Source organism: Mauremys reevesii, linkage group 7 (genome assembly GCF_016161935.1).
Source record: "Mauremys reevesii isolate NIE-2019 linkage group 7, ASM1616193v1, whole genome shotgun sequence".
NCBI lineage: Eukaryota > Metazoa > Chordata > Testudines > Geoemydidae > Mauremys > Mauremys reevesii.
This window is the reverse complement of record NC_052629.1, coordinates 20,348,818-20,371,999: the sequence shown is the minus strand read 5'-3', so window position 1 is coordinate 20,371,999 and position 23,182 is coordinate 20,348,818. Positions and strand designations below refer to the sequence as shown.

At 42.3% G+C, this 23,182-nt stretch overlaps 1 protein-coding gene across 5 annotated transcripts in view; it reads right to left on the bottom strand.

Moving 5' to 3' along the window:
* Nucleotides 1-23,182, bottom strand: part of LOC120408967 (phospholysine phosphohistidine inorganic pyrophosphate phosphatase) — a 170,138-nt gene that overhangs the window by 135,840 nt on the left and 11,116 nt on the right. For all 5 annotated transcript variants that reach the window (XM_039546183.1, XM_039546184.1, XM_039546187.1 and 2 more), the window contains exons 2-3: nt 9,346-9,533; nt 1,811-1,964 (exon numbers count right to left, since the gene is read on the bottom strand). In XM_039546183.1, coding sequence (XP_039402117.1) covers nt 1,811-1,964; nt 9,346-9,533 — 342 coding nt within the window. The remainder of the gene's footprint in view (nt 1-1,810; nt 1,965-9,345; nt 9,534-23,182) is intronic.

Genomic DNA, 23,182 nt, shown 5'->3' with positions numbered 1-23,182 from the left:
CCAAGCCGAAGAGGACAAGAGGCGCAGGTGGAAGGACAGACTGTTCTCCAGTCATGGTCAACAGCCTTCTGCTGAGCCTGAAAACATCTGCCCTCAATGTAATAGAACTTGTGGTTCAAGGACTGGCCTTATTAGCCACCTGAGGACCCATAACTCCCATGGAAGATGATCATACTTGGTAACAAGTGATCGCCCATCATCATCATCACCACCACTACTTGGCCAACAAAAGGCCTATCAACCCACATGACAAAATGAGGTATCATCATCAAGATTTTTAAGCTCTAATTTTGCTGACACTATTTTTCACATTCTGACAATCTCAGGAGAGAAGCCAAGGATTAAAGGGATATGAAGACTAAACTAACCTCTTATTCCTAGAATTGGTCCCTCAAGGACACTTCCCATGCTTAACCTGTCCTGCGCCCCCTGTGCTGTTGATTCTATACCCATCACAAGCACACTGCTGAGTCAGAAATAATTTTTTTTAATTATCTTGTAAGTATAATTAAAGACTATTACCATTGCTATACTGTTGTTCATTATTTAGGTGCCATACATCACTTCCAACGTAAAAGGCAAGACTCATTATGATTCCTTCCAAGTGTTCTCTTAGACTCTAAGATCTTTAGTTCCCTCTGTGAAGTGTGTGTTGCTCCTTCTTACTCTGTTACAGCACAGCAACTTAAACCCATGCTAAACTTTAAATATGGGCTTCAGTGATTAGCTGGAACTGGGCCTCTGAGAATAGCTCCTTCTGTATAAGCTGAAAGCTGTGCTTATAACAAACACTTGCCATGCTGTGGAACCTGTGCCATACCAATGAGCCTCCTCTACACCAAGAGCATTACTGAAGAGTCAATCTATATTAATAGGCAAATATTGTTTAGCCTCCAACCTCCAACAGCCAATGACTTTCAAGCTACTGTACTGAAACCAACTTCTCATTTACATGGTTCTCATAGCTCATGGTAGAGCCCCAGCATCAAAGCCATTCTTTAGGAATGCTGCAGAGGGGGAGACTGGTATTACCTAATCAATTGGGAGGGCTATGGTCCTGAAGAACGCTCCTTGGAACTTGCTGCCCATGGCCTTGCCCCTGACCTGGTAAAAAGGTTTCATCAAGACCATCTGGATAAACCGGACCTGTTGCCCCAAAGAGGAGGATTAATGTACAGATCCATAGACTAGAACCTGGGTCTGCAGAGCCTAGGATAGCAGATGCTCCCACAGTGCCACCAGGGAGTATGGTGTAGAGTAGGTGCCACAGGAAATACTACCCAAGGGAGCCAAAGTGACGGTACCCTGTGGCCCTCTGATTGGCCAAGTGCCATATTTAACCCTAGGGATTGCCCCAAGCAGTTGCCTGGGCAACCGCATAGATTTTGGCCTGCTGCGACTGCAGACTTTGCCTTGTCTCCTGATCTCTGGTCTCTAATCCCAGCCTGACTCTGACCCTTGCCTCCTGACTCCAGCCTGGTACTATGTCTAACCTCCGGTATCTGATCCTGACTCTTGCTTACTGAACTTGGCTTTTGCAATTCCTCCAACTTCTGCTCAACAACTACTATCCCCGATGTGCAGCCCCAGCCCAGCTGTGACCTCTAGGCCAGACCATCTATGCTCCGGTCCCATACACATGTGAATTGTGTGGCTACATCCCCCAGTTGGCTTTGAAAATCTCTGTCACTGAGTCAGCAGAAGAGAGCAATGGGATTCATGAGGTCTGGCGACAGGTATGTACAAACAGACTGGGAACGCTAGCAAAATATACAGCCCTAGGTGTACTAACTAACAGTGCTTAACTCACCCTCTTCCCAGAGATATGAGAATAGGATTCTCCAGTCCAATCAGAACTCTGAAAGCTTCGTTGAGATTTTTGTAGGAAAAATTGTCTGCTGCATCTCCAATTACCACACAGTTTGGGTTTGTTTTATCAAGCTGATCAAATTCAGGGACCAGATCTAAAGAGAAAAAAATAACCCAAAATAAAACACAAATCCCACATCTTGTAAGAAACAATTGGAATTGCTGGTTTTCTTCTAGTTTTGTCTCTCTCATCCATTCATTGCCTGACAGGCAAAACTATGAATGCCAAGTTAATATCTACATGTCAGTCCCCTTTTAGTTTCGAGTAGCAGTGGATTCTGGACCATGTGCACCTTCCCTCCACAACATGGCATAGAAAGGAAGGGGAGGAAAAGGAGACATGGGGAGAAGGTTAGCAAAATATCATACTGTATTTCTTGACTATGATACAATAAGGGAACCCAGAGAAAACATCAATATCATCAAGAGGTTCAAGGCAAAAAAACAGCCTTCCTGTACCTCAACAGTGGTTTCCCATCTGCAAGGTCTCAGTTTCTGGGCTCCAATTACGTATTTATTTCTAGAACTGAAGTACTATAGATCCCCAAAATGTAACAAAATTACAGGCATTTGTTTTTTTGAGACTGGGATGCATGAATAGGAGATGGCAGGCATGCACCAGTTGTTTAGAATGACTCGGACACAGAGCTGAAGATCAGCATTTTAGTTATATTTTGGAAAGGAGTTTGGATCAATAACAAAACACAGCACATCTCTGCATTCCCCAAAATGACACCTTCCAAATTTCAAGATAAACTGACCTAACAGCCTAATAACCTTACTGGTGTCCTTTTTCCTTCCCTGGGATTTCCACTTCATCCTGTAATTTCCCTGAGGATCTTTCCATGTCTTCCCTTCCTTAAATACCACTTACCATCTGGCTCGAGGACTCTGGACCTCATCCAAAGCCCATGATGTTAACAGAAATACTCTCATTGACTTCACTAGGCTTTGAATCAAACCCTATTTCTTACTGAGAAAGACTAGAGAGGTTCAGTTTCCCTAGGAACCTGTTTATAACTCTCCTTAATTGACTAGAAGGTTACTATTGAATGAAATGAGATGTTCTTTGTCCCATCAGACCCCTTCTTCTCCACAATCAAGGATGTGAGGCTGGAAATCAAAGCTAGATCTCCCACAACAGGCCCTGAGAGTGTCCTTTTTGGAGACCATGAGAATATGGTAACCCATTGTCCTCTTTCTAAGGGAAGGCAGCATGATTGCATGGTTAGAGCACATAAGAACATAAGAATGGCCATACTGGGTCAGACCAAAGGTCCATCCAGCCCAATATCCTGTCTACCGATGGTGGCCAACGCCAGGTGCCCCAGAGGGAGTGAACCTAACAGGTAATGATCAAGTGATCTCTCTCCTGCCATCTATCTCCACCCTCTGACAAACACAGGCTAGGGACACCATTCCTTACCCATCCTGGCTAATAGCCATTAATGGACTTCACCTCCATGAATTTATCTAGTTCTCTTTTAAACCCTGTTACAGTCCTAGCCTTCACAACCTCCTCAGGCAAGGAGTTCCACAGGTTCAATGTGTGCTGTGTGAAGAAGAACCTCCTTTTATTTGTTTTAAACCTGCTGCCCATTAATTTCAATTGGTGGCCCCTAGTTCCTATATTATAGGAACAAGTAAATAACTTTTCCTTATTCACTTTCTCCACACCACTCATGATTTTATATACCTCTATCATATCCCCCCTTAGTCTCCTCTTTTCCAAGCTGAAAAGTCCTAGCCTCTTTAATTTCTCCTCATATGGGACCAGTTCCAAACCCCTAATCATTTTAGTTGCCCTTCTCTGAACCGTTTCTAATGCCAATATATCTTTTTTGAGATGAGGAGACCACATTTGTACGCAGTATTCAAGATGTGGGCATACCATGGATTTATATAAGGGCAATAAAATATTCTCCATCTTATTTTCTATTCCTTTTTTAATGATTCCTAACATCCTGTTTGCTTCTTTAACTGCCGCTGCACACAGCGTGGATGTCTTCAGAGAACTATCCAGAGCTCAGCAACCAATTGTGCTGTGGCATCATCAGAGATACTGTTCCTGACAAGCTGGGGTATACAAGCTGTCAGGAACAGTATCCCTGATGATGCCACAGCACAACTGGTTGCTGAGCTCTGTGACTTTATCCTCACGCACAATTATTTCAAATTTGGTGACAATATATACCTCCAGACCAGTGGCACTGCTATGGGCACCCGCATGGCCCCACAATATGCCAACATTTTTATGGCTGACCTGGAACAACACTTCCTCAGCTCTCGTCCACTCACGCCCCTTCTCTACCTATGCTACATTGATGACATCTTCATCATCTGGACCCATGGGAAGGAGACGCTGGAAGAATTCCACCTCGATTTCAACAGCTTCCACCCCACCATCAACCTCAGCCTGGACCAATCTACATGGGAGGTCCACTTCCTAGACACCACAGTACAAATAAGTGACGGTCATGTTAACAACACCCTATACCGAAACCCAACCAACTGCTATGCCTACCTTCATGCCTCCAGCTTCCATCCCGGACACACCACACGATCCATAGTCTACAGCCAAGCGCTGAGGTACAACCGCATTTGCTCCAACCCCTCAGACAGAGACCAACACCTACAAGATTTTCACCAAGCATTCGCAAAACTACGATACCCTCATGAGGAAATAAGGAAACAAATCAACAGATGTGTACCCAGAAGCCTCCTGCTGCAAGACAAGCCCAAGAAAGAAACCAACAGAACTCCACTGGCCATCACCTACAGTCCTCAGCTAAAACCTCTCCAACACATCATCAGTGATCTACAACCCATCCTGGACAACGATCCCTCGCTTTCACAGGCCTTGGGAGGTAGGCCAGTCCTCGCCCACAGACAACCCGTCAACCTTAAGCATATTCTCACCAGCAACTACACACCACACCACAGTAACTCTAACTCAGGAACCAATCCATGCAACAAACCTCGATGCCAACTCTGCCCACATATTTACACCAGCAACACCATCACAGGACCTAACCGGGTCACAGGACTCTGTCGCTTTTTACAGATCCAGACTAACACGGTTACCCCCCTGATACTCTAATAGATTAGTAAGACATGATTTTCCTTTACAGAAACCATGCTGACTTTTGCCCAACAATTTATGTTCTTCTATGTGTCTGACAATTTTATTCTTTACTATTGTTTCAACTAATTTGCCCAGTACTGATGTTAGACTTACTGATCTGTAATTGCTGGGATCACCTCTAGAGCCCTTTTTAAATATTGGCATTACATTAGCTATCTTCCAGTCATTGGGTACAGAAGCTGATTTAAAGGACAGGTTACAAACCATAGTTAATAGTTCTGCAATTTCACATTTGAGTTATTTCAGAACTCTTGGGTGAATACCATCTAGTCCCGGTGACTTGTTACTGTTAAGTTTATCAATTAATTCCAAAACCTCCTCTAGTGACACTTCAATCTGTGACAATTCCTCAGATTTGTCACCACAAAGGATGGCTCAGGTTTGAGAATCTCCCTAACATCCTCAGCCGTGAAGACCGAAGCAAAGAATTCATGTAGTTTCTCCGAATTACTTTATTGTCTTTAAGCGCTCCTTTTGTATCTCGATCATCCAGGGTCCCCACTGGTTGTTTAGCAGGCTTCCTGCTTCTGATGTACTTAAAAACATTTTGTTATTACCTTTTGAGTTTTTGGCTAGTTGTTCTTCAAATTCCTTTTTGATTTTCCTTATTATATTTTTACACTTAATTTGGCAGTGTTTATGCTCCTTTCTATTTACCTCACTAGGATTTGACTTCCACTTTTTAAAAGATGTCTTTTAATCTCTCACTGCTTCTTTTACATAGTTGTTAAGCTACTGTGGCTCTTTTTTAGTTCTTTTACTGTGTTTTTTAATTTGGGGTACACATTTAAGTTGGGCCTCTATTGTGGTGTCTTTAAAAAGTGTTCATGCAGCTTGCAGGGATTTCACTCTAGTCACTGTACCTTTTAATTTCTGTTTAACTAACCTCCCCATTTTTGCATAGTTCCCCTTTCTGTAATTAAATGCCACAGTGTTGGGCTGTTGAGGTGTTCTTCCCACCACAGGAATGTTAAATGTTATTATATTATGCTCACTACTTCCAAGCAGTCCTGTTATAGTTACCGCCTGGACCAGATCCTATGCTCCACTTAGGACTAAATCAAGAATTGCCTCTCCCCTTGTGGGTTCCTGTACTAGCTGCTCCCCAGTCATTTAAAGTATCAAGAAATTTTGTCTCTGCATTTTGTCCTGAGGTGACATGTACCCAGCTGATATGGGGATAGTTGAAATCCCCCACTATTACTGAGTTCTTTATTTTGAGAGCATCTCTAATCTCCCTGAGCATTTCATTGTCACTATCACTGTCCTGGTCAGGTGGTCGATAATAGATCCCTACTGTTCTATTCTTATTGGAGCATGGAATTACTATCCATAGAGATTCTATGGAACATGTGGATTCATTTAAGATTTTTACTTCATTTGATTCTACAGTTTCTTTTACATATAGTGCCACTCTCATTCCCCCTCCCCCCCACACGACCTGTTCTGTCCTTCCAATATATTTTGTACCCCGGAATGATTGTGTCCCATTGATTGTCCTCACTCCACCAGGTTTCTGTGATGCCTATTATATCAATATCCTCCTTTAACACAAGGCACTCTAGTTCACCCATCTTATTATTTAGACTTCTAGCATTTGTGTACAAGCACTTTAAAAACTTGTCACTATTTATTTGTCTGCTCTTTTCAGATTCTTTTTTATGTGAATGTTTCTCGACTGATCTGGCCCATACTTTATCCTCTTCCATCTTCTCCTCCTGACTAAAAACCTAGAGAATCTTTGTCAATAGATTCTCCTCTAAGAGAAGTCTCTGTCCGATCCACGTGCTCCTCTGCACCAATCAGCTTTCCCCCATCTCTTAGTTTAAAAACTGCTCTGCAAGCCTTTTAATGTTAAGTGCCAGCAGTCTGGTTCCACTTTGGTTTAGGTGGAGCCCATCCTTCCTGCATAGGCTCCCCCTATCCCAAAAGTTTCTCCAATTCCTAATAAATCTAAACTCCTCCTCTCTACACCATCATCTCATCCACGCATTGAGACTCTGAAGATCTGCCTGCCTACCTGGCCCCACGTGTGGAACTGGAAGCATTTCTGAGGATGCCACCATAGAGGTCCTGGATTTCAGTCTCTTTCCTAGCAGCCTAAATTTGCCCTCCAGGACGTCTCTCCTACCTTCCCTATGCCATTGGTACCTACATGTACCACGGCCACCGGCTCCTCCCCAGCACTACACATAAGTCTATCTAGATGCCTCGAGAAATCCACAACCTTCGCACCAGGCAGGCAAGACACCATCTGGTTCTCCTGGTCATCACAAACCCAGCTATCTATGTTTCTAATGATCGAATCTCCCATTACTAACACCTGCCTTTCCCTAATGACTGGAGTTCCCTTCCCCGGAGAGGTAACCTCAGTGCGAGAGGATACCCCAACATCATCTGGAAGGAGGGTCCCAACTATGGGAAGGTTTCCCTCTGTTCCTGTTGACTGCTCTCCTTCCCTGAGCCTTTCATCCTCAACAGCGCAGGGGCTGTCTGACCGGAGGTGGTACAAATCTACAGTGTCCCGGAAAGCCTCATCAACATGCCTCTCTGCCTCCCTTAGCTCCTCCAGTTCTGCCACCCTGGCCTCCAAAGCCCATATGCATTCACTGAGGGTCAGGAGCTCCTTGCACCGACTGCACACATATGCCAACCACCCACAGGGCAGGTAATTATACATGCTGCACTGAGCGCAATAAACAGGATAGCCCCCACTCTGCTGCTGGGCTTCTGCCTGCATTCTCTCCTACAGCGACCTGTAGGAGAGAATGAACAAGACAGAGACTCTAGAGATGGGTGTTTTGATAAAGGAGGTTTCCTCGGTTATGCTGCTTTCCTGCTGCCTGGGAGGTGAGGAGTGAAATTCTGCTCCTTCCATTTTCCTCCAGAAAACCCTCCATTGATTCCAGCTTCTGACCAGTCTCTATTAATAATCAAAACATCCTATCAGATGCCATTTGATTTTCACACACAGAAGAATCTGCTGTCTCTTAAACACAGTCAGCTTATTGATATTGACACCCACAGAAACTGAGCATATTATTTTAATAAATCACACATCATTCATTCATTCCTGTCATTTCTAACAAAAAGAGTAGGCCAAGACCATAAGCTCTTCTATTTTAATTTTCAAAGGCCCTGGGATTTTATTCCCCATCCTCCCGGGAAAGAGCTAACTTTTGCAGTCCTGATAAACTGATCTCTCTGTTTTATGAAATCCCAGTTTTGTTCCAGAGGAACACAACGTGAGCTCATCAGGGACAGCCAAGTAGGGACGTAGGGCCTGCTTATGCAGCTGTTTTGCAAAATCAGGGCTACACTGTGCCTTCTGGCACATCCCTGAGTAAGGTGGTGCATATATTGCCCCATCCCAGGAGTAGCTCCAGGAGGCGCTGTGTAGTAAACTTCTGTTGGCCTAAATCAGGAGCAAATTGTGAAACTCCACTATGTATGGTCAGCAGCACTGGTGGCATTTTGGGGAGTCAGAGCCAAGGCTCTATCATTCCCCACTCCACTGCCTGCATAGCTACTCCAGAGGGGGAGTAAATCAGCACACAGTGCCTGCTTACCTGTGGGCACCTATACGCAAAGTCTGATTAGCCCAGGCACACAGGTGCATCTTCCATTGAATTCAATGGGAGAAGTATCTATGCAACCGAAGAATTTTGCCCATAATACACTATGAGGGTGAAATTCAGCTTCTGTAGGCAGGACCCCAGAAGATCCCCAGCAGAATGGAATTGCAGAGACTCACTCAGTATGCAATTTCACCATCTTCCAGCAGATCTATGTACCGTTTCAATGGACCTGTGACAGGGTGCAAGGACACCCTGATGAATAAGGGATTCATGCAGCTCAGCCTCCCTCTCCCTTTGCGCAGATAAAGGCCGCTTGCGAGACCGAAGGGGGAGAATACCACTGGGAAGATGCGACTGCAAACCCAGGATGGTGAGGTTTTTCTTCACTCTATTTGCCTGTGTTCTCTCTGTTTTATTGCTTGTTATAAACATTGTCCCTTATAGAAAAGGCCTTGAGGGCTGTGCTTTTCTGCTGAGACTAAGTCATTCCACCTGCTTACAGATCTACTGGGTGGCATCAGGGTAAATGAGAACTGAATCTGGCCCCATCACTGACATTTACTACAGCTACATTACTGGAGAAAGTGGAATTAAAGAGCTTTTCCTGACAGGAAAACATCAACCAGACGTTCTTATCCTCACAATTTTCTCAGTAAAAGTGACATCTCTCCTGACCCAAACTGGCTGTCAATCCACTGCATGCTGAGCTGCTAATCTGTATTAGTCTCAAAGTCTACTGAAGTGTTGTCCCACCATCATGTACGAGGAGGTGCGGCCTCAGGTTTCGCTCCTTCAGAATGCGACAGGCTGCCGGTGCCGGGGCAGTGACTTCATTCACCAAAATGTTGAACCCCAAGCGCTGGAGCTTCGCCACAAACTTGCCTCGAGTGGCCTGGGTTTCATTGGTGCAGAACCGCAACTTCAGGCCAGACGCTTTGATCCTGTTGTGTAAAATGAGTGGAGATGTTAATCAGACAGGTAAGGTGTAGGGAGAGGAAGTGGGACCACTTTCAAAACCCGTGTATAACCAGGGTGGGAAGGAAAGGGAGGAATACATTTTAAGGACAGGGGTAAAGATCTAGGAGTATTATTATTTACTTAAAAGGGCCTACTTCTGGTCACACTTAATGGCTAATAATAATAATAATAATGGCTTAATAATACTCCTAGATCTTTACACCTGTGCAACAAAAGTAACAGCACTTTACAAGCACATCAGAAGACAAGGCCCTGCCACAAGGAGCTCAGAATCGAACTCAGAATTATAACACACATGAAAAGACCAGGTGCTAGAGTGGAGTAGTCCCCCTCTTTATGAACACCCCGCCCCCCCGCCCCCCCACTTACTGCACTTAGTGACAGTTTGCAAACGTTGTAAAGATACCGTCCTAGGGCCAGGCATGACTGTGGATCACAGGATGTGACTTTCCTGTTGCACCTGTAAATCTAGGGTAGTATCTAGCATTTAAACCTGCGGTCTACTTTCAGCTTCCACTGAGCTACCTTGAGGCTGTGGACCCCTTATGATGGACAGCCCACCCACCAGGGAGTCCAAGCAGCACATGAGGCCTGGAGCCTACTAACCCAGTCCAGAAAGTGGTCAGCACAAAAAGGTAAGTGTCTGGCCAAGGCACATTAGAATCAGATTGATTCAGCTCAGCTCATAGACAACCTACACCAGCAGAGCCACAGCCATAAAATAGAACTGCAAGCAATGCTGGCCATTCCCCAGGGGGTGAATCACCCTTTCAAGTGCACTTTCCCTCTGTGTGGCAGAAGAGGTAAATCTAGCTCTGTATCTTTCAGCTTTTGGTCCAGAGAGTTGCACTCATTAACTGAGGGCATTATATAGCCATAATGACAAAGGTTAGCATGATATCCTATAGTAGCATTTTAACTCAGATTTGCACCTGCCCACTTACTGAACTTCTGTTCCAACGATCAACCCTATTATATGACTACTGAATTATAGTGCAGGAGAGTTATCCTGTTATATAGTAAAACAATAATATTTTGCACTTGTATAGTCACAAAGTACAGCCAGGCCAGTTCCTCATGTTGCAAGAGCGGTGCACATATCAACATGTGCATGAGTGCTGTAGCAGCCACAATTTAATCTCGTCCCCAAACAAAACATCTGTGCTGTTGTTTGTTGACTTCATTGGGAATCCGGGTGCTGAGCAACTCTGAAAAACAGGGCTCTGTTTGTTAGGTACCTTTATATGGATTTATTTTAGGCACTCAAACTTGAAAATGGTGATCGTAATCTCCATGTACTTCAATATACCCATCCATGAAATGGCGATAAATGATAATGCTTGACTATCGCACAGAAATATTGGTTTAATCAATGTTTGTAAAGCACGTCTGGCTCCCTAGAGAAAGGGGAGGTAGTGCTGAACTAACAGTGGTTAGAGTGCTGAACTGGGAGGCAAGAAACAAAAGTTCTATTCCTGGCTCACTGCTGTGGGATCTTCTGCAAGGTTTCCCCCTATGTAAAACAGGGATGATGGTACCTTTGTTTGTATAGCACTCTGAGATCTACAGATGAAAGGTGCAATATCAGAGCTAGTTATTGTTATTATGCTTAATTACAGTCATATTGACAATTATTTCATGACTCTATCCTGTGCCATGACATAAAGGCCAAGATTTTCCCAAAGCAATTTAGTGATTACGGGTACCTCAAGTTTTCATTGCCCAACCTGAAATGCCACAAAAAGGCCTATTCTCAGAGGACAAGCACTGAGGACTTTCTGAAAATCAGGCCCTTGTAAGGCACTGAGAAATGGAGTCACACCCCATCATTAGTTGATTTAAAAAATCTTGGCCAAAAGGACTGAAGTTAATATGGATTTAGAGGCCTAACCTTAAGCACCAGTGTTTGATAGTTTGGAACTAATTTTATAAATTCTTATTAAAATGTTGTAAGAAGCAACAATAGTTTTCTGTAAGGAAAGATCATTCTGCTCTGCTTCTCCTCTCAAGATGACAAAATGTGTGGATTCTTTCCCCAATGAAGTTCATAGTAGCATGGTGTAAACAACAAAACTAGTTTGATAAAATATATTTGGTGAAGAATCTTCCATCAGAAAGAATTCTTAGAAATCTGATCCTAATGTAGGGCGCCCCTCTACACATTTACAGTGTCTGGCAATGTCTTCTTCAATAACACAGGTGATTCATTTTTCTTTCTTATTATTTGTCTTTCCTAATCATAGGTATGTGAATTATCAATTACACTTAGTGGTTAATTGCCCTTCACAAAGATAGCTTTTCTATTTTAAATTAGGCAGTTAATATATTGTAACTAATAGCATTCACTTATACATTATAAATATATCTTCATTGATTAGAGCAGTGAATGTGAGATTAACTCACAAGTTAATGAAGCAATTGAGTGAAGAAGTGCAGGGTGTATCCAGGGAATAATTATGGTTAATGAATTATGATGTGACCTTCTCAGAACAATGAACAATTGGTGTGACAGCTAGATGACAGTATTTCACATCTGTTATTCTAAACATGATTTCAGGTGCAGTCTGTTTTATATATACACAACAAAACTTTAGGGAGTGTTTTACAGTTAAAACAATTTAATTTAAATGTAAATTGTATTGTCCCATCCTTGGAAAAAATCATGGCTCATGACTGGCTGAAACAACCATGTGATGAATAAAAATCTACTGTTTATTTCCTCGAAGGTCAATAAAATGAGTTCTAGAACAACGTTAAACAATCAAATTTTATTGCAAATGACTGCAACTTGATAGGTTATTATATATGCAGCAAAAATTATTGTTCAGCTCACTGGAAGTGAATAATAGGGTTTTTTTTCCCTGGATTTTCTATCTCTTCTCCTCTTTAGAATGTTAGAAGGAAAAACACTTACACTTCTGAAACTCATGACCATACTGGAGTCATTCAGAAATATTTTACAATGCTAATATCAACCTCATATTTTGATGACCATCAATATTCATTGTCTTTCATGGTAAATAACAACTGAGGTTGTACCAATGATTCTTAGTGTTTATGTCAACAGAAGTAAGTAACTACTTAATATGGGCTCAGCTCTGCAAAGTATTGAGTAGAGTTGGTCAGAAAAAAAATTGTTTTTCCCTGTGGAAAATGTGTATGAAAAATAGTTCTTAAAATTTTTGGTGAAAAAAATCAAACACTGAACATTTGGATTTGGAAATGCTGCCAGGGCACCTCATGAGAGTTGTAGTTTAGGTACCTCATGTCTACACATTCTCTTCTACAGGCTGAGCTTCCTGGCCAGACTATATCAAAACTGAATAGAAATCTTTTGGTTTTCAGACAACATTTTTCAGATTTCAGCTGAAAATCAAAAACTTTGCAATCAAAACCTTTTCAACGAAAAGCTGAAATTTTCCACTGACAGCAGACACATTTTACAAAATAATTTATGTTGTAGAAAACCTTGAAGAACGGTTTTGATGGAAAATTTTTGACCTGCCCTAGTACTGAGCGCTCTGGACTGGATCAAACTCCTGGTACTAAGCAGTTGTTCAGTCATGGTAGGTGCGTATTTTCAAACATATTAGGAGGAATATTTCAATGTTCATCTTAGTGCATGTGTACTGCGCCTACAAGTCATTGCTTTTTGACAGACTATTGTGCCACTACCTATTACCCTTACACAGCTATAAACTTTGTAATTGTCAGAGGACTTGACTCTACAGTCATTCCACACATAGGGTGAAATCCTGGTCCCCTGAAGTCAAAACTCCTATTCACTTCAACGGGGTCAGGATTTCACCCCTGGAAGTGTTACAAAACAGGGATTGAACAACTGCATTTATTGAACACAAGATGCCATGCGAAGCAAGTCAATACTTACTATATTTGAAGCCTTTGCCCCTCAATTAGCAAAGGGAAATGAGAAATCCTGTGTCATTAAATTGGTTAAGCTATCAATGGTCAAAAGTTGTTAGAATCTGCTATAGGGCAAGTGAACAGTGATCTCTAGTGCTAGCAAGTCTGTGTGGGTATTGGAGAGAGAGTAGAAAGGAGGATAAAAGATCAAATTATTTGCAACAAAACTTGTTAGAAAAGAATCCAACCTTATCAGCTAAAGAATAATTCCATTCATAAAATGTCCTGCGGGTATAAACATACTAGCCCTCCCCTTATCAAAATTAAAAATACAACAGTACACTTCTGCCACAGTTGTAGTGGAACTATAGATTTATGCTTATTTGTATTACAGGAGCAACTACCAGCTCCAGTCAAGACTGGTACTCCCGCATTGGTCTAGAGCAGTGATCCCCAAACAGTGGGGCACGTCCCCATAGGGAGACCTGGAGGAATGTTCAGGGGGTATGCTGCGGGGGCCAGGCCAGCCCCCATGGGGTGGGGGCAGGGAGTGCCACCCAGTTCCACTCTGCCCCCTGCGCTGCCCCAGCTCTGCTCTGCCCCCTGCCCAGCCCCAGTCACAGCTCCATTCAGCCCCCCCACTCTGCCCCAGCTCACCTCCGGCCCCAGTCACGGCTCCACTCTACCCTCTGCTCTGCCCACAACCCAGCCCTGCCCTCATTCTCTCTCCACCCCCAGGCCAGCTCTGCCTCTAGCCCCAGTTCTCCCTCATCCCCAGTTCTGCCCCCAGTTCCACCTTCAGCCCAAGCTCCTCTGTTGAGCCAACTGTACAGTAATGGAGAGGGCAGACTCCATGACTGGTAAGAAGGGGGGTAGTGACAGGAAAAGTTTGGGCACCACTGGTCTATAGCCATTGGCTATCTCTTGCCTGATACATAGCTAATAAGCTCCTTAGAGCAGGTACAATCTTTTTGTTCTGTTTGTACAGCACTTAGCACAATGGTCCATGACTAGGCTCTGAGGCGCTGCAGTAATACAAATAATAAATAACTAGAATATGAATAATGAAATGATCAGGGCTCCAGCAATGTCAAATGTAACGCTGCCATGACAAATATTTGATTCAAACTCAAAAATTATTATAAATCAACCATGATTTGAGTTCAAGCTGTGTACACAACCAAGAAGTGGATCATTAACAATTATTTTGTACCCAAGAACTGTCTGAGCAGCTTTGTGAAGATTTTTGCACTTGCCAGGTATCTATGGACATTCTAAACCTGCTTTTCACTTGTGATTTTTGAGTGTGAGTGGTTCCCTTGTCACAGAAGCCAAATCACATTACATTTTCCAGTATGGCCTCTAGTCCCTCTTCTGCTTCCGATTAACTCGGTGTAGGAACCCCTGGAACTAAAACTTTACTTGTGAGTTCAGAGTGAAATTTTAACAGGGAAAAAACTGTGTTCTTACCTCTTGGAAGCTCAAAGACAGCAAACCTGTATAACCTATTTCTGATGCAAAAACATTTCTCAAGGCCTTTTCAAAGCAATCTGGAAATGAAATAGAGTTTGCACAGCTCTAGGCTGCATACTTAATTTTGCAAATATTGTTTATACTTAAATGGAAGGCAATAGACAGGAGGAAGAGTTGACTTTAATGTAATCATCATTGTGAAGTAAAGAATCGGGTCACAAAAGAAATCTCCATGTCAAGAAACTAAAAATGGATAGGTTAGTAAAGAACTAAAGACCAACAGGTGGAGGCTGGATGACTTTCCTTTAACACTTACAGTAGGAAGAATTTTTTAACCTGCCTAAAACTACAAAAATTCATCACAGTCTCACCCAACTAATCCCTAAATCATAGATCGGGGCACACTCCTGACTTTGCTTGTATAGTGAGTGTGTGTGTATAGGACGTATGAAAATCAGTTTTTTAATTTCAGTTGAGAGCTGTCTCTTATACTACACCAGTTCTTTGAACTGACCTTTACCTCATTCTGACAGAACAGGACAAGACTCTGAGTGACAATGTCCCACAATGCAATTACTGTGCGTCAGATGAGCTGGTCCCTTACAAATCACCTCGAACTTTACACATCTGCTGGCTGTCAGCATCTGCCAGGTTCACTCACCCGAAAATAATGAAAAAACTCTCATTATTGTTCCATAACAGGTAAAGTGTTAGGACAATTATTAGACATCCTGACTGACCTTGTGCAGATTTAACCAACTGCCCTTGCCAACCTTTTCTTGGTTAGACTTTGGGCATATAAAGCACAAAAAAATGTACTTTTAGACCATATAACGGTTGTGACACCATCAGGAAAAAAAGCTGAGGGATCTGGAGTCAAAGCTGTCATTCCTTTCTAAGTTCACACTCTTCTGCAAAAGGCAGGATAAAGAAAAGATACATGTTCACAAGTTACAGACATGTCAAGAGGCAAAACTTTGGACATCCCGTCCTCCAGTCCTCTGTCACAACTCATGCTATTTCAAACATAGCACCTGAAAACTACATTTACCTCATTTGGCAGCAGCCTGTGTTGATGAATTGGATGACAGGAGAACCCAACCAGAAAAATTCAGTCACAGATAAGGTAACAATCTTGTGTGGGGTGTTTTCCTGAGAACCTGCTGAGGTCCCTGCCAACCCTGAGATTCTATAAGTTCAACAGGACTTGGATAGATACTGATTACACAAGATTTGCACAGCTGGAACTGGCCACTCATCATATAAAAAAATATATATCTTGCAAAGTACCTATGTGTTTTGGAGTGTTTAACCCTTGTATGGTCAGTGTGTGATTGACATAAAAAGTGGCAGTCACTGGTCAATGATCTAAAGACTGTCTCAGAGACAAGAGGAAAAATGAATATTAGACAACTACTTGTGACCAAGCAATGAAATAAATTTACTCAACACATGCTGCACTTTATCATCATGAATATGCTGCATCAGCTCTACCATTCTGGGTAGGTAACACCTGGGTTATTTTCCTCTGGACGGGCTCAGATCTCCTGTCCAATCAAGTACAATTCCCTCTTTAAGAATGGCTGAAAACTTTGGAAAACACTTAAACTAGCTACCAGGCTGTTTTTAGCATTTTGGACCACTTTCATAGCACTAATGTTATATCACATTACGTCATCATATATAAAGCAACATGTGTGATGAAGTGTATGCAAAAAGGCAATGAATCTCCTGCTTCTAGGCTTACAGAAGATTACAAGTATATGAATGTGTTGTCTCTGATCAGAAGAATGGCAGCTTTAAGTGCTAAGAGGTCCAGAAATAAGCCATTTGCAGTGAATACAAGAAGTTTATCCGTTCCACAAAACCCAGGGACTACACTACATAGTCTTAAGTGCCATCTGCTGGCACCTTACCTGTTAGCTAGCTATTTACATACCAACCGACAGAGAGCACTCTCAAAACAGAAAGGATGAGAGCGGAATTTAGATTTCTGGGGCAAATTAATTCCTGCCATAACTCTGAGTTCATTGGAAGCTTACTTTGCTGCAAGATAAGAAGGAAAAATGTAATATGTACACGGGGAATAGGCTTCAAGATATATATCTCAGATGGCGAGGCAAAGCAAAATAAAAAGGTCTTATAAACCAATAAAATGAATGTGAATAATATTAGTCAAAGGGAGGAGAGACTTAGTTGGTTTTAAGAAAAGTGAAAAAAGAGTTTTAAAACAACAGAACTAACAGGGTAGAACTGCTTTAGCCTACACAAGTGGCAGGAAATCCCACTGCATTTTGTTGTTTTAGCCAGTATCTGACAAAGCAATGAAAATAATCAGGGTATTGCAGCAAACAAATACACATAAGATCCTCGTTAAACTGCACTAATGGTGGGGAAAGCCAAGTGTGGATTGAGGCCTGGTGAGTGCTGACACTAGACACATCAGAACCTGCAGCCAGTTAGGACATCACTGAATACCAGGTGATGTAGCGCTCCCCTTACTCGTATTTGTGAGCAGCATAACAGCACCTATGCTGGCAATACACTTGGCACAGCTGTAGAATCTCATTTGCCGGTCCCTGAATATATTGCAAAGTTAGAAATCCATCTTCAGCATGGGAGTGCGGTTTGCCAAAGTGCAACTTTAATGAAGTTCTGCTATGGACAGGCAGAATAATCAATTTGCCTGAGCACAGAAAAATTCCACTTGAAAGATAAGAAAGATTAAGAGATGAGCACTTCGGTTTCAGAAGTAGAAATTAAGTAACCAGTAGTGGAACGACAGCAATATGAGAAGTAGAAGTGGGACTCCACCAAATTTAACAGCTAAGCTCCCCTTATAAAGATAACGTATTATAAACAGGAAGGCAGCAGTAGAAAGCTGTGTGAGTGAGCATCTGCAGATGATATAGAAATGAGAGAGGAATGTTCTCTGAAGAATGATACAAAGTGTCACTAGGTGAAGATGAGCCTTAAAAAGTCAGAAGTGATGGTTACAAATAAGGTAGATGTCTTTCCTGTCACTATCTGAATACTATTTCTTTACATACGTAGCAGAAAGCCAGGCAGAAGCAGACTGCGCAAGGGTACGCGGAAGCTCTCCAGTGAAGCAACGACGGAGGGAGAGTAGATTTAGGGAGTTTGCTGTTTTATCATTCTAATGAAGTTTCTTGTTCAGAGTTAAAAGGAAGCAACTCATTCCACACTTCTCCAGCACTGTCACTGGACACTGTCTACTTGCAGAATGAAACATGGTATGTGGCTTAAGGCCTGGGCCTGTTAGCCCATCCCCACTAAGAGTGCAGGATTGTATCGTATACATGGAGGTCCAAATTAGGCACCCAGCGTTGACAAAGTCAGGCACTTTGGGGGAGATTTTCAACGTCTCAAATGACAGTTTAGGTGCTTAAATTGTATCAACGTTCAACAGGAGTTAGGTGCCCAACTGTAATTTGGGCGTTTGAAATCTGCCCATTTAAATTCATTTTTAAGCATCTAAATAAAAGCAGCCTCATTTTCAGAGATGCTGGACATTTCCAGCTCCAATTAAAGTCAATGTTCAGGGGCATGGAAAATGCTCATGTGAAGAGATGGAAAAGACAGGGATTATTTACCTTCGAAAGGAGATATGATAAAAATGTATACATATAAAATAATGAATGGTGCAGAGAAGGTGGATGGGGAACCCATTTTCTCCCTGGCTCTTTAACAAAAGAACAAGGGGACAGTCAATTATATTAAAAGGTGGAAAATTCAAAATCAATAAAAGGAAACTTTTTCTCAGAACACATGATTAACTACGGAACCATTGGCCTCAATGACTTTCTACGGCAAGAACTTTACAACACTGATTGGATATTTATAGGGATACTAAGAATATCCAGTGTTGCCATCATTAATTAATGACAACAAAAATTTTGGAGGGGATATTAAACCTCATGCTTCAGGGCTTATAGCAATCTCTAACTATCAGAGAGCAGAAAGAGATGTAGAAGGGTGCAGAAATATTTCATATCTGCCTACTGCAGAGTTCTTAAATGTCAGTCTCTGAAACATCTGGTACTGGCATTCTGTCAGCGACAGAATGCTGGACTAGCTGGACCTTGGATCTGATCCAGTCTGGCAATTCCTATGTACATCTAAACTTTAGACTTTTATTTAAATACCTAAATATGGATTTTGGGACCTATGTTCTGAAAATTTGTCCTAAACTTACCACTATTTTATCTATTCTGCTTTTGAACAGCTTCTGTTAATGGCGTTTCAACAATCCCCTAGTTTTATAACATTACTCCTATTAGTTCGCTCTAGGGTTGCCAACCTTCCAGATTGTCCTGGAGTCTCCAGGAATTAAAAATTAAGTCGTGATGAAATCTCCAGGAATTCATCCAACCAAAGCTTGCAACCCTAGTTCACCCGTAGCCACCTTAAATAATATTTTCCTCCTTTTCTTATGTCCTCCCTCTAAGATGTACCCACTAATCTCCCTTCATTCCTGTTCAGAGGCAATTCCCTCCTATTCTTTTATCCCCTTTATGATCCTTCCTTGGATTCCCTCTAAATTATCATCTTCAGAAGAGTAAGGGAACCCAAAGGTGGCAGGATAGCAAATTGGGCAAGTGAGATGGTGAGTGGGGAGACTAGATTCAGATTTAGGTGCACAAGGATGAGTTGGGCCAAGACTGTGATGCACAAGAATGTGTAAGATCAGCCTTGCTATATGGAGCAGAAACCTGGGCCACCAGGGAATGTGATTTTTAATGAGTGCAGCTGTACCTGAGAACAGTGACAGGGCATGGGTGAATGAAAGCACAAGGTGATCAAAGAAGAGGCAAAAATAGCATCAGAGACAAAGAAGATTTGGTCAGCAAGACTGAGGTGGTTTGAGCATATTGTGTGGACAGAAGATCATCTGGCCAAGGCATAATGAGATACTGGTGCCCTGGGAAAGAGTCACTAACCAGAAACGAAGAATGAACATGTGGCCAAGTAACAGTGGCATATTTAAGGCTTGTTCCAAAACCCACTGAAGTCAACGGAAAGACTCTCACTGATAGGGTGACCAGATAGCAAGTGTGAAAAATCAGGACAGGGTGGGGGGTAATATGAGCCCATACAAAAAAAAGCCCCAAATATCAGGACTGTCCCTATAAAAATCGGGACATCTGGTCACCCTACTCACTGACTTCAGTGAGCTTTGCATCTGGCCCTTAGGATCCAATTGCCAAAGACTACAGGCCATCACACCCTAGAGGAAGACTTTGCCTTTCCCAAGTTACAGTTTGACAGCGAGAGGATGTGCTATGTAATTAAGGCCCTGATTCAGCAAAGCACTTCAGTATATGCTGAAATTCAAGCATGTGAATAGTCTGATCGATTTCAATGGGACCACTGGATCAGGGCCTATACCAGCTCATTGCAGCTGCCTTAAATCACAATGGGCAAAATTCCTACCTCAAACATCTGTGAATAAGATTACCTACTGCCAAGCAAAAGGTGGGGAGGGTAGGTGTGTGTATGTAATCACAAGAGTACAATACTTAAAACTTGGCAAAAACTGAAGCAAAGTAGCTGACAGCTCGTTTTACATCTAGCCTTCCTCTAGTTGTTGAAGTAATGATTTTGTCTGGTGGTACTGTAAAAACAAAGAGTCCCTTTGTACTGGTAAATAAAAGCATGCTTGTCATGAAATCGTTAGGCAGTACATGGACTCAGCAAACGCCCAAAGAAGATGTAATACATGATAGAAAATGGTACGTAAGTAGATACAAACATACTCAGAATACAAGCAATTCCACATCTAGATTTTTAAAAGGTTGTATAACTTCCCATTAAAGAAGCAATGGTCCCAAATCATTTGAAGCTTTCTCAGACAAAACTGCTATTGATACCAATGGGACAGTTGCCAGAGAAGGACTGAAAGATCAGGCCCAGCATTTGCAATAATGCATAAATGGAAGCTAATCTAATGCTTCAGGACATAACATGATTAGCACAGGGGTCAGAAAGGAACCTTCCCCCTCCTTGTACAGCACTGTACAATTTGCTAGGTGAACTCTGGAGTTTGCTGGGGGTGAGGGGAGAAGAGGGTTGCTTTTCTCTGATGCATTGGCTCCAGTCACAGGCAGAATACCAGATTTGCTGAACGAATGTCTGGTCTTGTAAATCCTGTTCCATCTATGTAAGTGATACAATTTTGTAGCACATCAACTTACTAGATAACACAGGTGAACTGCCTGATTATTTTGCCATAAAAAAGACTATATTAATTATTCATTTTAGACGTATTCTCTTAATGAAATCCTATAGAAATGAAATGTGAAGCAAAAAAAAAATTGTATGAAATTTGTTTGGCCATTATGTCAATTCAAACTATTTGTATAGTTACTCCAGATTCTTCTATCATGTTAATGCAAAGCATAAAACTAGTAGCCCCAGGGTTTACCACATATTAACCTCTGAGGGGTTGCTGATCTTTAGATTACGACTCAGCAATATGTTGTATTTTATTCAAACACATGTGTCTTTGCATGTAAACATATTTATATGTTCTCTGTTTCATTATTATTTTGTATCAAAATATATGGGAAAAATACAGGAAAAAAATTAAAAATTAATACTAGAACTTTTTGCTTTTGCTAGCTATTGAGATTAAGGTTCTAAAGACCACAGTACCCCTTCATTTCTACATATCTCTGCACTTCCATGTGTCATTTAGGACTGAAAGTGTCAACAAACTCTAGAAGGGTATTCTCAAGGCTCCGATGACCTGATTGGAGGCAGGAAGGACCAAAATCTCATTGGAAAGTCTAGCCTGCAGTAACAAGAAGTGCAGCGTTTCTCAAATGCAGCCACCAGGGGCTTTTCTTGCGACCACAGACTCCTGGGCTATGACTGGGAGCAGGGAGGCAAAGCAGCGGCCCCTCCTCCTCCCTGTTGCTTTTGGATGCATCACCTTGGTGTTGGTTGCTGGGACCACCAGCAGGGGTTGGACTCTTTCCCCCCCCGGAGACACTAGGAGCACAACGCTGGAGGAGCAGGCAGCCAGTGAGTTCCCCATCTTCCCAGGGTCGGTGGGGCTCAGGCTTTAGGCTTCAGCCCTTAGGTGGTGGGGTGGCAGGCTTTGGCCAAAGGGCTTTGGTCTCCAGCATGGGCTCCAGTTGCACTGTGGCAGGCTCCAGGCTTCGGCCATGCAGCTTCAGGCTCCGTCCCTGGGCCCTGTCCTCCAGCCGCGGAGCATCAGGCTCCATCCTCCTGCTGCCTCCTCCAGAGCTTAATTTGACCCCAGGTTTGCCAGGGATGAGAAAGTCTGCTGTGAAAAGTGGTACCTGTATGTTTGTTAATATCACTTTTCACAACAGACTTACTAGCTAGCAAGAAATAAACGGACGTGTATATGTGCATATTTATTTCTTTTTCCTAAAGCTAATTAAATATTTTAGAAAAAAGTGTGAGAGCAGCCACTGGCCAGAGTTGGTGGCCGCACTCTGAGGCCACCAAATAATTTGTTATGAGAATCTACACAAGTGCTACAGCAGCACAGCTGCAGCATTGAAGCTGTGCCTTGTAAAACCTGTAGAGTAGATACTTGCTACTGTGGCAGAAGGAGCTTTTCTATCACTGTTATAAATCCACCCCCTCAAGAGGTGTCAGGTAGGTTGATGGAAGAATTCTTCCACTGACCAAGTTGTGGCAACTCCAGGACTTAGTTCAACTTAACTACATCTCTCGGGATTTAGTTCAGCTTAACCACATCTCCCTGAGCGATGTAGCTAGGTCAGCATAAATTTTAGGTATAGACCAGGCCTCCATTAGTAAGCTTCTCAATTCTGGGGTTCTTATCCCAAAGAAACATCCAAACATTTGGGTTTCAACCATTATTAATTAGTACAAACAGCTCTGGTCATACGTTTATTTGCAGTAACTACTGTACGGTGTTAATTTAATCGCAACATTTTTATGGGTAATATAATCAGATAATCATATTACACTGGCCTTTGTTCCATACTGACAGATAGTTAACAATTTGTCTTTGAAGCAACTAATTATCATATATAAGAGCCAATGATACCTAATATATTTTTTCCACTGTCAAATCATTATTATACTTGCATACAAAGGACATCTGTTGGTAAACAATTAACTGTATTTCTGGAAAGGAAAGGAAAGGAAAGGAAAGGAAGACTTTGCCTCTTTTTATTCAGTGAATTCTTTTTTATGCTCTCAAATAGGCAGGTAAAGTGGATCATTCAGCCATCTGTGCTCCATTAAAAGA